This window comes from Nicotiana sylvestris, chromosome 12, assembly GCF_000393655.2.
Source record: "Nicotiana sylvestris chromosome 12, ASM39365v2, whole genome shotgun sequence".
Lineage (NCBI taxonomy): Eukaryota > Viridiplantae > Streptophyta > Magnoliopsida > Solanales > Solanaceae > Nicotiana > Nicotiana sylvestris.
In genome coordinates this window covers 77,744,224-77,759,764 of record NC_091068.1, presented here as the reverse complement: position 1 = coordinate 77,759,764, position 15,541 = coordinate 77,744,224, and the positions used below count along the sequence as shown (strand labels likewise).

The 15,541-nt window shown below is 35.9% G+C and overlaps 1 protein-coding gene across 1 annotated transcript; it reads right to left on the bottom strand.

Annotated features, from left to right (window-relative positions):
• Nucleotides 1-378: 378 nt before the first annotated feature.
• LOC138883250 (uncharacterized) lies at nucleotides 379-2,404 on the bottom strand. The gene is made up of 4 exons (XM_070163928.1): nucleotides 2,224-2,404; nucleotides 1,516-1,591; nucleotides 845-985; nucleotides 379-742 (listed from the first exon to the last, which is right to left on the bottom strand). The coding sequence occupies exons 1-4, from the start codon at nucleotides 2,402-2,404 to the stop codon at nucleotides 379-381; spliced, it is 762 nt and encodes a 253-aa protein (XP_070020029.1).
• Between the last annotated feature and the right edge of the window lie 13,137 nt (nucleotides 2,405-15,541).

Below are 15,541 nucleotides of genomic sequence, written 5' to 3'. Positions count from 1 at the left end.
TCTTTATAATTTAGAAAATTGTTCAAACTTGTCTTTTTAGTGATATTAAACAGATATAGCTAAGCCTTAGTTCTCTGTGGTATTCGACTCCAGACTTTTAGACTGGATTATATTTGCTTCGACTGCTTATCCTTTTTAGGACTAGAGTTGGGCATGATCACTTGCCAATGTAGAAGCTTCTGCCATACAACATCTGATAATTCACATTCAATGATAAGTGTTGTATTATCTCATACTTTCTCTGACACAATGAACATACTGTGTCTTCTACTAATCCCCATCTTGCTAGCCTTCTTTGGTGGATAACCTATCTTTTAGTGCCAACCTTAATATGAATATCCATTTTGGAAGCCCATTGTTGTTGCAGGCTATCTTCCTTCATGACACCTTTTGAAATCTCCCTTGCAATGCTTTGTATATTTGCTTTATAGAGAACTTTTCCATTTGATTCACATCTTCTTCTGAATAACCAGCCTCTTCAAACTGTCTTTTGGCCTTGAAGATCTTCTGGATAACCCACGATGTGCTCTTTGGCTGAGTGTTCCATATAGTGTTCCCTTTTATATAGTAGGCATGTATCCATTGAACCCACAATTTTTCTTTTTTTGTGCAGATGTTCCAAAGAAGCTTGCATATGGCTGCTTTATTCCGCAATTTTACATTGATGAAGTTTGTCCCTCCTGCTACCTTTGGAGCACATAATTTATCCCAAGAAATCAATGCCTTCTTACTTGGCTCAGCACTGCCCGGCCATAGAAACCTCATGCATATTGTTTCTATAAACTGTCTAATCTTTTTTGGTAGTATAAAGATTTGAGTCCAGAAATTCTAAATTTTCACTAACACACTCTTGATCAGCATTGCTCTACCTGCATATGATAAAAACTTTGTTGTCCAACACTGAATTCTGCTTAGCATTCTATCAATTAGGGGTTCACATTGCATTGCTGTCAACCTTATTGTACTCAAAGGAACACCAAGATATCTAAAAGGTAGATCTCATTTAGTGTATCCTAATAATTCCATAATATGTTGTTGTGTCCTATTGTCAACTCCTCCAAAATAGATACAACTTTTGTTTGGATTTGCAATTAGACCTGAAGCTGCAGAGAAAGTCTGAAATTTTTTGTGTAGAGTCTTGATAGACTAAATGTCCCTCTTACAGAAAATCAATAAGTCATCAACAAATTTCAATTGTACTAGATAGACTTTAGCACATCTTGGGTGAAATTTGAATTCTTTGTTGTTCCTCAATTGCTTTATTAGTCTGCATAGGTACTCCATGGCCATCACAAATAGCAATGGTGATAGGGGATCCCCTATCTAAGTCCTTTTCTTGCTTCAAAGGGCTTGATTGACTTACCATTAATTATGATAGAATAAGAGACTATGCTAATACATACCATTATTCATTTTACAAAGTTTTCTAGAATTCCCAACATTTTCATCACCTGTTCAAGGTATACCCATTCCACAGAATCATAGGCTTTCTACATATCAATCTTTAGCATGCACCTTGGTGAGATATTCTTCCTCTCATAGCCTTTAACCAATTCATGACTCATAATGATATTATTTGTGATCAACCTTCCTGGAACAAAGGCTATTTGACAATTATCAATAAGATCTGGCATGACTTCCTGCAGTCTTATTGTTAGAATCTTTGATATTATCTTATATAGCACTGTACAACAAGATATATGTCTAAATTCCTTTATGCTATTTGGGTTCTTTACTTTAGGGATCGAAGTAATGGTGGTACAATTAAAAGATTTACACATTTCAGCACTTTCAAAGTACTCCATCACTGCTTCAGTAACCCCTCACCTAGTATATGCCATGTTTTCTTAAAGAAGAAAGAGTTATATCCATCGCATCTTGGTGCTTTGTTATCATCAATGTCCTGTATTGCTTGTTTGACTTTATCTCTTGTGACAGTTCTTATCAGCTACAATTGTTGTTGCCTACTCATCATATATCCTTGCTGCATGACTTCTGCATTGACTGCTGGCAATTGAGCTGTTGATGTACCAAGTAGCAATTTATAAAAATTCAGGATCTCTAGTTCCACTTCATTAGGACTCTGGAATAAATGCCCTGCCCTGTCAACCTAACTTTCAATATGATTTGTTGCTTGCCTATTGTTTACACAAGCATGAAAATATGTTGTATTTGAATCCCCTAGCTTGATCCATTTAATTCTTGACTTCTACTTCAATATACTCTCCTCAACCTCTAGCCACTTAGCCAATTCCATCTTTATAACTTTTTCTTGAGCTATTATTTCACTGTTATTCCCTGGTCCTAACATTTGATCCTGTATACCTTCCAATTTTGATCTTATTGCTTGAATTTTATGCCCAATATTGTTGAACTCATGACTATTCAACTGTTTCATCTCCATATTTAGCAATTTGAGCTTATTCCAAACCTTAAACATTGCAGTTCCTTTGCTCCCTTTTATCCATCATTATTTCAATTTATCCTCAAACTCCTTATGTTGTGCCAGATAGTTTAGAAACTTGAAAGGTCTACTTTCAGCTGGGTTATTGTCATCAAAAGTTATACTCAAAGGATAGTGATCAGAGAAACCAGGCTTCAAAATACTCCCCTCCATTGTAGGCTACTTATGGATCCATTCAGCATTAACAAGAATTATGTCTATTTTACTATGGACATGGTTGTTTGTCCAAGTATACTTTCTACCCACAGTTCTTAGTTCAATTAGTCCAACATCCAATATGAACTCTTTGAAATCTCTCACCTCAAACTCTTGCACTGCATTCCCTTGCACTCTATCCTCACTAGTTAGGATAATGTTGTAGTCCCCCATTATTACACTAGGACCACTGATTCCAGTTATGGTACCCCTCATATATTCCCATAATGCCTTCCTCTCTTGTATAGTATGCATTCCATACACAGCTCCAAAGTTAAACTTGATGCTGCTCTGAATTATAGTCACCTGTCCTGCAATATACTGTTTATGAATTTGATATACCTCAAAGTCCACCTTTGTCTGATCCCACACTACCCATATTTTACCTCCTGGAGTAGCAGCATAGTTTGCTATCCATTTCCAAGTTCTAAATACCTTCTTTATTATTGAGTCAACATTTGTCTCTTTGACTCTATTTGCTAGCACATCCTTTAACACTACCTTATTCTCTCAAGTAATTTTCTTGAGTTCTTCTTGCTTATAGACTTTATTCAGACCCCTAACATTCCACGATATAATATTCATCATCCTATAGTATTTAGATTGGGATCACCACCTCTACCTTTTTTGCTAGGCTGCCCTCTACTATTCTCTTGAGCTTCAGATATTTGCATAATCTTTTGTGCTGTATCAACTAAGGATTTGAAGACATTACCAATATTGATCTAATTCTCACTTCTCAATCCCATGCTCTTCTTTGACGCAGACATTTCCCTGGCCAACTGCCATTGCTCTTCATTTATCTTTTTGCTTTGTGTCACCTCACATTCTTCTTTCACTTATTTCAGAAATATACCATGTGCATCAATTTTATCCACCTTAGGATCAAGAGCCCTCAGAGCTCTCCATTCTTGCTTCTGATTCTGTACTCAAAGCCTTTGTTGACCACCTTGCTGATTCTGTTTATGCTGGTCTTGACATGAGTGACCAATCTAGCAACATGTTTGACAATATTGAGGCTTCCAATCATATTGTACCACCTGCTCTATCACCTTTACTTTGGGATCAAATAGTTTGGTTGATCCTGGTAGTGCCCTAGTGATGTCCATTTCGATTAATATCCTAGCATATGAAATCATGTTAGCCACTGTGGTGCATGCATCAGCATACATGGGCTTACCCAAACTACTCCCAACTTTGCTTAGAGCTTGGTTACTCCAGTAGTTCAATGGAAGCTTTGGGAATTTTATCCATAGAGGAATGGTTTTCATCACTTCCTCATCGAAATCAAATCCATCAGTCCATGATCTAAGTATAACTAGTCTGTTGTTCATAGTATACAATCCATTCATTAACACATCATCCCTATCTTCACAACTGTTCATCAGAATTATAAAGCAACCATCATTATGGAATAGTACCTTTGGTTTTCTGATTTTACTCCACGGTCCAGCTATGAATCGTTCAATAGTCCCAATAGTTGAGGTATTTCCAACTACATACAGGATTATTGCTCGATTCCACTTCTGATTTTCCTCAGGTATGTCCTCTTTCAGTATTTGCACTACTACTTCTCCGTCCTGTATCACTGGTGGTATATATGCTAATTCATTCCTTTTGCTGCAAATTTGTTGTTCTGAAGTAGACCTACGCAGGACCTTCCTATATTACCATTTGGAATTATTTTCGTCTCATGCTTGTGCTTATCATCTTCAATTTCAACTATACTCTTCCATTGATCTGCTCCTTTACCAAGCTTGTAGTTACTGTTACATTGGGCACTATTTTGCTCATACTCGCTCCACCAATTGTAACCGGTGAAACGTTCATTTATTTATCTCTTGAGTGACTGGGCTCTTTAAGACAACTGATTGTGCTTGATTGCAGCTCAGATCTGGCCAATTCAGCTCGTTGTCACTATCCAGATCCAGATCTTCCTCTTGTATTTTGTCTTTTGCTTTTGTATGTTGCTTTCCTTGCTCCCTTGTGATGATTTCTGTGATTCTCCGTTCGATTACTAGTATTTTGCTATGATTCTTCTTTGGTCTCCCTCTTCCTCCCATTTCCGGCGAGGGCACATGCTAGCTATCACCTAACGTGCACCGAGAGAGATTTAGTTTATTCTATTAAGTAGCACTTATTGGTGAATATCTAAATTATTATTATTATTATTATTATTATTATTATTATTAGTAATAGTAGCAGTAGCAGTAGCAGCAACAACAACATCAGTAGTAGTAGTAATAGTAGTAGTAGCAGTAACAACAACAACAGTAGCAGCAACAACAGTAGTAGTAGTAGTAGTAGTAGCAGTAGTAGTAGTAGTAGTAGTAGCAGTAGTAGTAGGAGGAGTAGTAGTAGCAGTAGTAGTAGTAGTAGTAGTAGTAGTAGTAGTAGTAGTAGTAGTAGTAGTAGTAGTAGTAGTAGTAGTAGTAGTAGTGGTAGTAGTGGTAGTAGTAGTAGTTGTAGTAGTAGTAGTGGTAGTAGTAGTGGTAGTAGTAGTAGTGGTAGTAGTAGTAGTGGTAGTAGTAGTAGTAGTGGTAGTAGTAGTGGTAGTGGTAGTGGTAGTAGTAGTAGTAATAGTAGCAGTAGCAACAACAACAGTAGTAGTAGTAGTAGTAGTAGTAGTAGTAGTAGTAGTAGTAGTAGTAGCAGCAGCAGCAGCAATAGTATATAAATAAAAGTGTTATAGTATATATTTTTTGTTATTTGACTGTGGGTATTTTATATCAATAAATTCATAAATTATGATACTTTTGTTTATTAATTAATTAGCATATTTGCTTCAGACTTCAATTTTAATTTTATTTTTTTTATGTAGGAATTAAGTTATATATATCGAAAAAATAATAAATTTCTTTTACTATATTCTCTCAAACTGTATGAACACAAAAGTATTCATGCATTGTTTTATTTTAGCCTAATTTGACATATTATATTAGGTTATTAATAATTTAATTTAGATATTCACCAATAAGTGCTACTTAATAGAATAAACTACAATTATCATTTAAATTGATCATAAGGAGTTAATATTTTTGACACCGTTAATGCTCAAAACTTAAGTTATTACGTTATGTACGTTATTTTTATTTTTTCTTTGTGATGATAGCTAAATCAAACTTTGTGGACCTCAATGTGATGACCCAAAAGGTCATCTCTTGTTTTAAAAGTCAAATCTGTATTTCGAGACTTTACAAACCTCCTTTTGTCTCACCTCTATTTGTGTGTACAATTTGGGTGTATATCCGGAAATCCTTTATGTAAAAATTTGAGAAAAATACTAATTTTTCCTTTAAAATTGAATTTAAGTTGACTTCGGTCAAGCTTTTGGGTAAACGGACCTAGACCCATGATTTGATGGTTTCAGAGGGTCCGTAAAAAAATATGGGACTTGGACATATGCCCAGAATTGAATTCCGAGGTCCCTAGCCCAAGAAATGAATTTTTGAAGAAAATTATTTAACTGAAAATATAAGAGTTTTTGGAAATTTAACGATGCTTGATTTCGATGGTATCTGGCCCGTATTTTGGTTTCGGATCCTGGTACAAGTCTAATATGATATTTAAGTTATGTCTGTAAAAGTTGGTAATAAATGAAATTCATATGACGTGATTCGGACCCTCGGTTATGCAAATGAAAACTTTAAGAGTTCTTGAGATTTTTCCTTGATTTTAATGGTAAACTCGTAGTTCTAGGTGTTATTTTGGCAATTTTATCGTACAAGTAAGTACGTATAATGTTTTTAGACTTGTGTTCATGTTTGGGTTGGAACCCCGACGGCTTGGGTGAGTTTCGAATAGGTTTCGGGATGTTTTGGACTTAGAGATTTATGCTATTTTGTTGTTGCAGGTGCATAGATATTTCCTTCTTCGCGTTCACGAAGGAACTCTCGTGAACGCGAAGAGTAAAATTTGTCTGAAGGATAATTCCTTCTATGCGAACGCGAGGCACAAGTCGCGAACGCGGAGCGTTGGGAGCATTACCCTTCGCGAACGAGACCTGGCTATCACGAACGCGAAGGCCATTTTGGCAGGGACCTGGGGGAGGGGTGAAATAGTCATCGCGAACGCGACACTTGGATCACGAACGTGGAGGCTGGGGGGGGGGAGAATGCCTTCGCGAACGCGAAGGCCTTAGGCCGTTGTGCATCGCGATCACGACAGGTCTCTCGCGAACGCGATGAAGACCTGTCCAGTGATTTTAAAACAGAACCTAGGTCGGAATTTCTTTAAAATTTCATATCTCCTTCCATAGAATTTGACCTTGGACGATTTTGAAGAGAAATTTCAACACCAAATCCTAGGTTTGTGTTCCTAAACTCATCTCTTTCATTTTTTCATCAACACCCATTAGATTTCTAGGCCTAAATCTTGTTCTTTCATGGTAGAATTAGGGATTTTGGGAAAATTGGGAATTTTGCAAATTTGGGAATTTAGACCTCGATTTGGGGTCGGATTTTGGAACTAATTACATATTCGGGCTCGTGGGTGAATGGATAATCGGATTTTGGTCCGAATCTCGAGTTTTGACCAAGCGGGTCCGGGGTCGATTTTTGACTTTTTGGAAAAAATGATAGAAAACCTATAATTAAGCATTGGAGTTGAATTCTTTAGCACTTATTGATGTTATTAAGTTAATTATGGCTAGATACAAGTGAATTGGAGGTGAAATCTAAAAGGAAAGCGGTATTTGAGGCTTGAGTTTGGCCGTGGAACCCGAGGTAAGTGTTTGGACTAAGCTTAGCTTGAGGGAATAGGTGTTATGTCTTATTTGCTACGTGTAGTGTTGTGTACGACGTATAAGTGTGGTGACGAGTATCTAAACGTTGGTGTCAAGCATGACCGTGTGTCTTACACTGTGACTGTCGTGATTTTTATTATGTACTATTTATGCTTAAATTGATGATTATTCATGTTGGACAAAACTTATGGTATTTTGTTGGTGTTTGACCGTTGTTGGGTATTGACCCAAGTTGGGATTTATTCTATGAAGTTAACTGTTGAAACGAGATTTGTTATAGCTGATTCCCTTGCCGTAATGTATTTATTTCTATTATTGACTCCCTTGCCAGGATGTCATTGTTTCAATTGTTTGGATGAGGAAAGAGTGATAAAGCACGAAGAGTGATGTCGTGCATATTCATACTTATGCATATGGTGAGGAAAGAGTGATAAATCACGAAGGGTGATTCCGTGCACATTTTCATTATATTGATGCATATGGTGAGGAAGAGAGATAAAACACGAAGGGTGATGCCGTACACATTCCTATTATTCATATAGTGAGGAAGAGTGATAAAGCACGAAGGATGATGCCGTGCAAATTTTCATTATTGATTGCATGGTGAGGATTGAGAGTAAAAGCATGAAGGGTGGTCCCGTGCATTCATTTTCTATTGCTGTGACTATTTGCTATTATCGGTTCAAGTGCCTTAATTGTTTCGTTTTCCATTATTACTGTGTTTCTTTATTCTGGTATCCCCCCCATAGCATGTTGTCCTTCCCGTTAATTTCTGTTTAGCTTCCATTATTGTTATTCTGTTAGATATTGTTTAACTGCATAGGTTCATGATGTTTGTTGTGTCCTAACCTCGTCACTACTTCGCCGAGGTTAGGCTCGACACTTATCAATACATAGGGTCGGTTGTACTGATACTACACTCTGTATTTTTTGTGTAGATCCCGGTACTGGACCCTACAGACCGTAGTTCGAGGTACTGCCTTCAGTCCAGTGGAGACCTGAGGTAGTCCTGCAGGCGTCCGTAGGCCTTGGTGTCCCCTTCTATCATATTTCTTTTCTGTCTATCTACTTTCGAACAAATGTACATTTCCTTGTTTAGACCTTTGTTTGTAGTATTTATAGACCGCCCGTGAGATTGTGACACCAGTTCTGGGTGGAGTTTTATTATGGTTTCGTATTTGTACTTAGTTAATCTGTTAAGTTCTGTTCTTCCGCATTTTGTTCCGCTGTGTTTTTATTATATTAACTTGTAAATTGTTAAAAAATAAAGTAAAAAGATGAAATAATCAGTAACGTTGGCTTGCCTAGCGGGTTCAATGTTAGGTGCCATGACAGTCCCAACAGTGGGAAGTTCGGGTCGTGACACTCAACATCCGTGGTCCACCACTTTATTTTTTGTGCTCTTCTTTCTATTTTTTCTTTTGAAATTCATTTATTTTTATCTTAAATGATTAATTTATTATTTAGAAAGTAAATTTTATTATTAGTGTAAATATTTTATAAAATAAATCTAAGAGCCTCTCTATATGGTTTCGCCTTAAGCCACGAAATTCATTGAGTCGTCCCTGGTTCACATCATATTGTATCAGTTATTAATATTTTTTGTGAAGAATATTTCCCAAAGTGCAAAATCATACTAGATGATGCTTACAAACTCTTTCTACTATACTTAAACATTTATGTCCAAAGCATTATTTTTGGACAGATAAAAAAATTATTTAACATATAATGAAATTTTTGAGCATTTGTTTAGCATATGAATGGGGGTTACGAGTCGGGAGTTGGGTCGAATTTGAGATTTTTGGTAAAAATGAGTTGGATTTAATATTTTTTATTTTATTTAAAAAAAATCACGTTTCACGTAAACAAGTGTCAGGATACATCACTTTCCGACTTAGTGATTATTTGAGGGATATCAAAAAATAAATAACTTTTCTCATAAAAAAAAAAATGACATTCTGAGTCAAATAGCAAACGATAATTGACTTTTCTAATATAAAAGAAAGAGAAGTGACTTTGTTTATCTATATTTAGAGTTGTGATTGCTCAATTAGGACTTTTTGTATTACTTTTATTTTGTGATATAGAATCAGCTTTTAAGCACTTTTTAACTTGTAGGGTGTTTGGCAATCAAACAAATGACTTAAAAATGTTAAAATCTACGTAAATAAAAAGCCAAAATCAATAAATTGGAAAATTAACTTTTTTGAAAATGGCTTAAAAACCATATTGCTTTGACCAAGAATATTACATTTTTATCCCTTATAATTTTTCTTAATCCCGAAATTACACCTCAGTAGAAAACCCTAAAATATACTATCCCCTCTCGCCCCCGACCAGCAACCCCTCGTTCCATTCACCTCCACAATTCCAAGCGATGGGTGAAACTCCAATCCCAGAGTCAGTCTTGAAGAAGTAGAAGAGGAGTGAGGAATGGGCTCTTGCAAAGAAGCAAGAACTTGTAGTTGCAAAGAAGAAGAATGCTGAGAACCGAAAACTAATCTATAACAGGGCAATAGTCCTCAAAGGAGTATGAGGAGCAAGAGAAGGAGTTAATTCGTTTGAAACGTGAGGCTTGGTTGAAGGGCGGTTTCTACGTGGATTTTGGGATAACATCCTCCGCTGGCGCCGACCTCCTCTATTGCTACTTGATTCTTGCAAACTTTAAGGATATTTCAGTCATTTTAATAAGAAAAATGCTTACCAACACTTGTTTACTAAACACTTCATCAGTTTTTTTTCAGTTTCTGCACTTTTGTCCAAACACGTAACTGCTTATTTATAAAATAAGTTCCAGCACTTATAAAGTACTTTTAAGCACTTAACTTAAAAGCCACTTTTTTTAAGCCAATCCAAACGGGCTCATAGTTTGAACGAGCACGTAGTTTAAAAAAATTCAAACTTATGACCTAAAGTATGACATTATTAGATAGAGTCAATAAATGGACAGTCAATAACCTATCCAGATGTTACTTAAGCTAAGATGAGTGGATCAAAATAGGCTAAATAATGAGTCATAGCCCAACTCATCCAACTTTAATCAAATTTTAATTTCTTTGTTTATTCTTTAAATTTATTTAATTGACATACAAAACTAATTAATATTTTTTGCTATATATGGCATGTCAAACAAAGAAAAAGTTTTTTTTTTTTAAAAAAAAGAAAGAATATTTGATAAATTTTCTTATGAGTCAACTCTCGGTTACATATTTAGCCCAAATCAGTCCAACTTTTAGGTGGGCTGTATTGGACTGTGCCCAACTGAGCGTGTAATCAATTAGAAAGCGACTTGCTTCTATTCTAGTTAGGATATACTTTAATGAATGGTGTCACGAAAATTTTATTTAATTGAACTAATGTTGCTGGTAAGGAAAAGTTTGCTACAAAAAATGAAAAGTTCCTGAATGTTATGAAACAATAAAAGAAGAAGAAAAGTATTGCAGAGAAAAGTAGAGAGACAGAATTTTGTTAATTTGGGATGAATTACAATTAAATAGGACCCCTCTATTTATAGGGAAAGAGTGTCATAGCCACCAAGTACAATCCCTACAATCTCTCAAAAATATAGACATTCACCTTAAATAAAAATCTATTTATGACACTCCCCCATGTCTATTCAACAGATAATGTGCCTCGTTAAAACCTTAACTAAAATAAAATCTAGTGGAAAAAAATGCTAGTGAAGGAAAGAGTACATATATCTAACAATACGCCTTTTGGTTGCCTCGTTAAAAACCTTGCAAGGAAAACTCATTGGGACAAAACCTTGTAAGGGAAAAAAGTATAACGCGTATTAACTCCACCTGATGATAACATTAATTCACATCTTTGAACATTCGCATTCCAATCTTGTACACCATCTTCAAAAGATTATTTGTAGAGATTTGATTAATAAATCATCCATATCAACTTGAATAAATATGTTGCACCTTGAAATCATCATTTTTTGAGACATATGTAATGTCTTCATAAAATGCCATGGAATGGCCATTTTAATATCTTCATAGAGATTCCCACTCTCATATTATCATGCTTATAGTTATAGCAAATACATATGTGCACAAATTGCACTTAGGATGTGGTATTTCAGGATCAAAAATTGTATATGCTTTAAGCGATCTAAATCCTTCAGGGATTGCCATATAAGTCATATAAATAGACTTTAGATACATATCAAGTTTTATGTCATGATAGACATATAAGATAGATAAAGGTTATTGCACATACCATTGAGATAAAGATGATAGCACATACCATTGACTTTATATTTTTAATTGTTTGAACTACATATCCAAAACTACATGTCTTTCATATGAAACCAATTCTATTCGAATTTTGGCTCTTCCATTTGGCCAATATTTTTGTGGTTGTATTTGACAGACTTAAGATCCCATCTATACTTAGCGCTATGATAGATGTCGTCGTCGAACATTTTATATCGGTTCCAATATTTTTTCATAAAGACATAACATAGAAATCTCTTTATTCATATATTCAAGTACCTGAACCTCTCCTGAGATTTTGTGAAGTATTATGTCATGTGATCTTCTAGATCACTTGCCTCCTTATTGTGAGCACGTGATTTTTGCCCTATATGAATTACTCCCGTAAATTCAAAACAATATAACTTCTTTTCATTATTTGGAATTTTTAAAATTTGGTGGCATTTTCTGATAATTGTTTGCATTTGTCTGCGCATTTTTATTTTTGTTTAACTAATGAAAAATACAAAACAATATAATAAATATGTTGCATTTGCATTTAGGACTTAATTTTATATTTTTAGGATTAATTGACAAATTATTTTATAAAAATAGGAAAAATCACAAAAATAGTTTATTTTGCACTTTTTATTTGTAACTTTGAATTTTAGTAGTTTTTTCAATTGGATTTCTAATTATTTGTAGTAACAATTATTAGAATTAATTAATTAATTTAATATGGTAGGTTAATTCAGTTTAAAAATTAGTATTAATTAATCTAGGATTTATTTTGATTTTGGGAAAAGAAAGGAATTATGAATTGAAAAGAGAATGAATTAAAAGGGGGTAGGAAATAATGAAAAGGAAATTTGGGCCAAAATCAATCCCAACCCCCAGCCCAAACCTACATCATCTGCCTACCCGCCCCAATCACATAAAAACCCGGCCCAAACCCGCCTGACCTGACCCACTCCTCAAAAATATGCACCATAGATACAGAGCTCAAAATCAGAGACCCCAAACGACGAACGCTACTGTTCATCTTCTCCAAACTCGCGCGAACAAGCCTCAAATTCAGGCAAATCCATGGCGAGTGAGCCTAAAATCCACAACCCACGCGTTCCCCCATCCCTCCTCTCACCGTTCTAACGGATTTTCCCACGCGAGATTCCCCTCCCCTCTCACTCACACGATTTTGATCCATCTCACGCGATTGGAAGGTCCTAGAGATGATTCGTTGGATGAACGTGAGACATTGGATTGATTTCGTTCAATCTGAGCCCCACAGTCATCCGAGGTTCGTTTTATAAAAGGATTCAATCTGATTCTTTGAAGAGGAGGAGATTTTTGGAAAAACGGAGGTCTGAAAAAATAGTCTTTCTTCTTCTTCTCTATGGTTAATTTTAGCTTAGTTCCAGTCTATAAAATATACACAAAAAATAGTTTGAGTTTTCTTTTTCCGAGTTTAATTTTGTTTTCCCTATCAAAACCGGAGAGGAACAGTTAGTGGTAAAGCAGTTTAATTTTCATTCCAGTCTGGATTTTGGTTTTAAAATGGAGCTCGTTTGAGAATTGCTGAGTTCGTCGTTGTTCAAACTTCGTACTTCTACTCAGCTGCTACTGATTTGCTGTTCTTCGAGCTTTGATCTGCCATCGTGTTCTTGTGTTAGTTTTTGGAGTCGAAACTGTGTAATCGTCTTCGATTTTGTTATCAAAAGAAATTCGAAATTTCAGGTTCATCCTTCATCTCTCAGTTCTTGCGATTCTATTCCGTTTCATTATTTTGAACTATGTGTTTCTGTCTCGAGTGCTCTATTTGTACTATGATCGAATTCCTTGCTGACTAAATCTGTTCGTGATAGTGTGATGTACTTGAGTATTTTCAGCTAGTTGAAGTCGATTTTGAGTGGTCGTTTTTTGCTTATATGGTTTAACTGTTATTATGTTGTCGAGTTTTCATTTGAGTCCACATTTCGTCGATTCCAAATAGTTGTTATAGCTCAGTCAGTTTGACAGTGGGAAATCACTCCTGCCTTGTTAAAATTTGGAAGATGAATCATAGGTTTGCTGGGTTTTGAACATGGCAGTATGAATATAAAACGTTGCCTTTGAGCTGATATTAGTTTCTGTCGAAATAAGCTCTCACGAGAAGTCTGCTAGAAATGCTAAGATCATTTTGTCTGTCTATGTGCGCTTCCCTTCAGCTGCTTACTTTTGTTTGAAACCGCAATTTCTGGAAACTTGGTTAAAAGCAAATTTCTCACATCTAATATTGCTTGGCTAAGGAATATTCACGGTTTGTCATTTTCCATGCTAAGTATAAGTTGGATGCAAGCTTAAGCTCTTAAGATTGACTTTGAAACTGTTGTCAGTCATCTGTTGGAATTCTTCCCTTGGCGTTCGAGTTCTCTGAGATGCTAACCTGTAGTTCATGCGTGTCTATACAAGAATAGTCTAATTAGTCATTGTTCACATTGTCCAGAAATCCATGATACTGCTTTTACATGCCTTAAAGTGCTGAAATGTGATGAAATGGTTTTGCTAGATTCTTTTAAGATATGTTGCAACTCTTGGTTTAGAATGAATTGGAATGAATCGATCATTTCCTTTAGTTTACAGCCACGAGCCAAGCTGTTCAGGTTTAGCTTAAGCTTCAGTTCTCGTTCATAGATTTTTCTTGATGTTGGTTGAGTTCTCTCTGTCTGGTTTTAATTGGGTGCAGAGTTCTATTTGCCTTATTCTGCAAAAAGGGGTAATGAACCTGGTGTTCTCATGTGCATATAGATAAATTGAAGGCTTCTGTTATAGTTTTAGGGTCAGTATTAGCCTGTGTGCAGAAATGCAATTGGTTCGTAGTCACTGAATTTTGGGTTTGGGAGTGTGGTGACACAATGCTTGCTATTTAAAGTGCATGAGTCCTGTTGCTTGTCATGTTCTCTAAAGTCGTTTTGCCTGATTTGATTCGAACAACTAGTATGAATTGGTATTTGATGATATGCTCCCATGTACTGGAAGTTATGATTTCGTAGGGGCTGGGGTGTTTGAATAAGTGAACTGAATAAAGATTGTCCTTACATCTAAGAGAGGAATTATTATGCTAATATCCATGTTAGGAGTTAGAGTTGAGTCAGATATTGCTAATTGTATTTAGTTTCAGAGTTCATCTATCAAATCAATTTGTCCCAAACTCTTGAGAAATCATGAATTCAACTGGACCGCGGGTCTGCTTGAAATGAATTGCAGACTTTGGTCATGCGGACCAGTACGCTGAGCCTTAAAGATTATCTGTTGGGCCTTGCATCGAGATTAGGCCCTTCCCTTTAAAATCTTTAGCCTTCATTCTGTTATTTTCCAATTGTAGACTTTGAGTTTTTTTATTTAACAAATAGAGGTCTTTGTTCGTTTTCGGTTAATTTGATTTAATAGTTCGGGGTGTGCCGTGCCGAATAAAATCTCAAGTTGCATGGCCCTTGTTTAATTAATCTTGTTTATCCTTAGAACTCGAGGTGTGCCATTTAGCAAATTCCATGGCCCTCGCAAAGTGCGAACGCATAGTTGCTTTAGACACACTCTCAATAAAATTACCTTCCTATACTCGGGTGCGCATTGATGTGACCCAAATCCAAATCTCGACGAAGTCGAAATGTGTTGACAAACACGGGTGCATTGATTGCGACGGGGTTCGAAACGCGTTTTCACGACGTCGCAATTCTCTTAAAATAAATAACGATGAAAAGCGGTTTACGAATAAATGACACATAAGCTAGCATGTACTGAAATCAGATAAAATCAAATACAACAGTTAAGCGACCGTGCTAGAACCACGGAGCCCGGGAATGCCTAACACCTTCTCCCGGGTTAACAGAATTCCTTACTTGGATTTTTGGTTCGCGGACTGTTAACAGAGTCATAAATTTCCTCGGTTCGGGATTCAAT

Coding starts and splice junctions, on each gene's coding strand:
- LOC138883250 (XM_070163928.1), bottom strand. CDS start 2,404: ATGGAGATGAAACAGTTGAATAGTCATGAGTTCAACAATATTGGGCAT. Junction 986..1,515: donor AGGAAGAATATCTCACCAAG/GTGCATGCTAAA, acceptor TCTACCTTTTAG/ATATCTTGGTGTTCCTTTGA. Junction 743..844: donor GCAATGCTGATCAAGAGTGT/GTTAGTGAAAAT, acceptor ATGGCCGGGCAG/TGCTGAGCCAAGTAAGAAGG.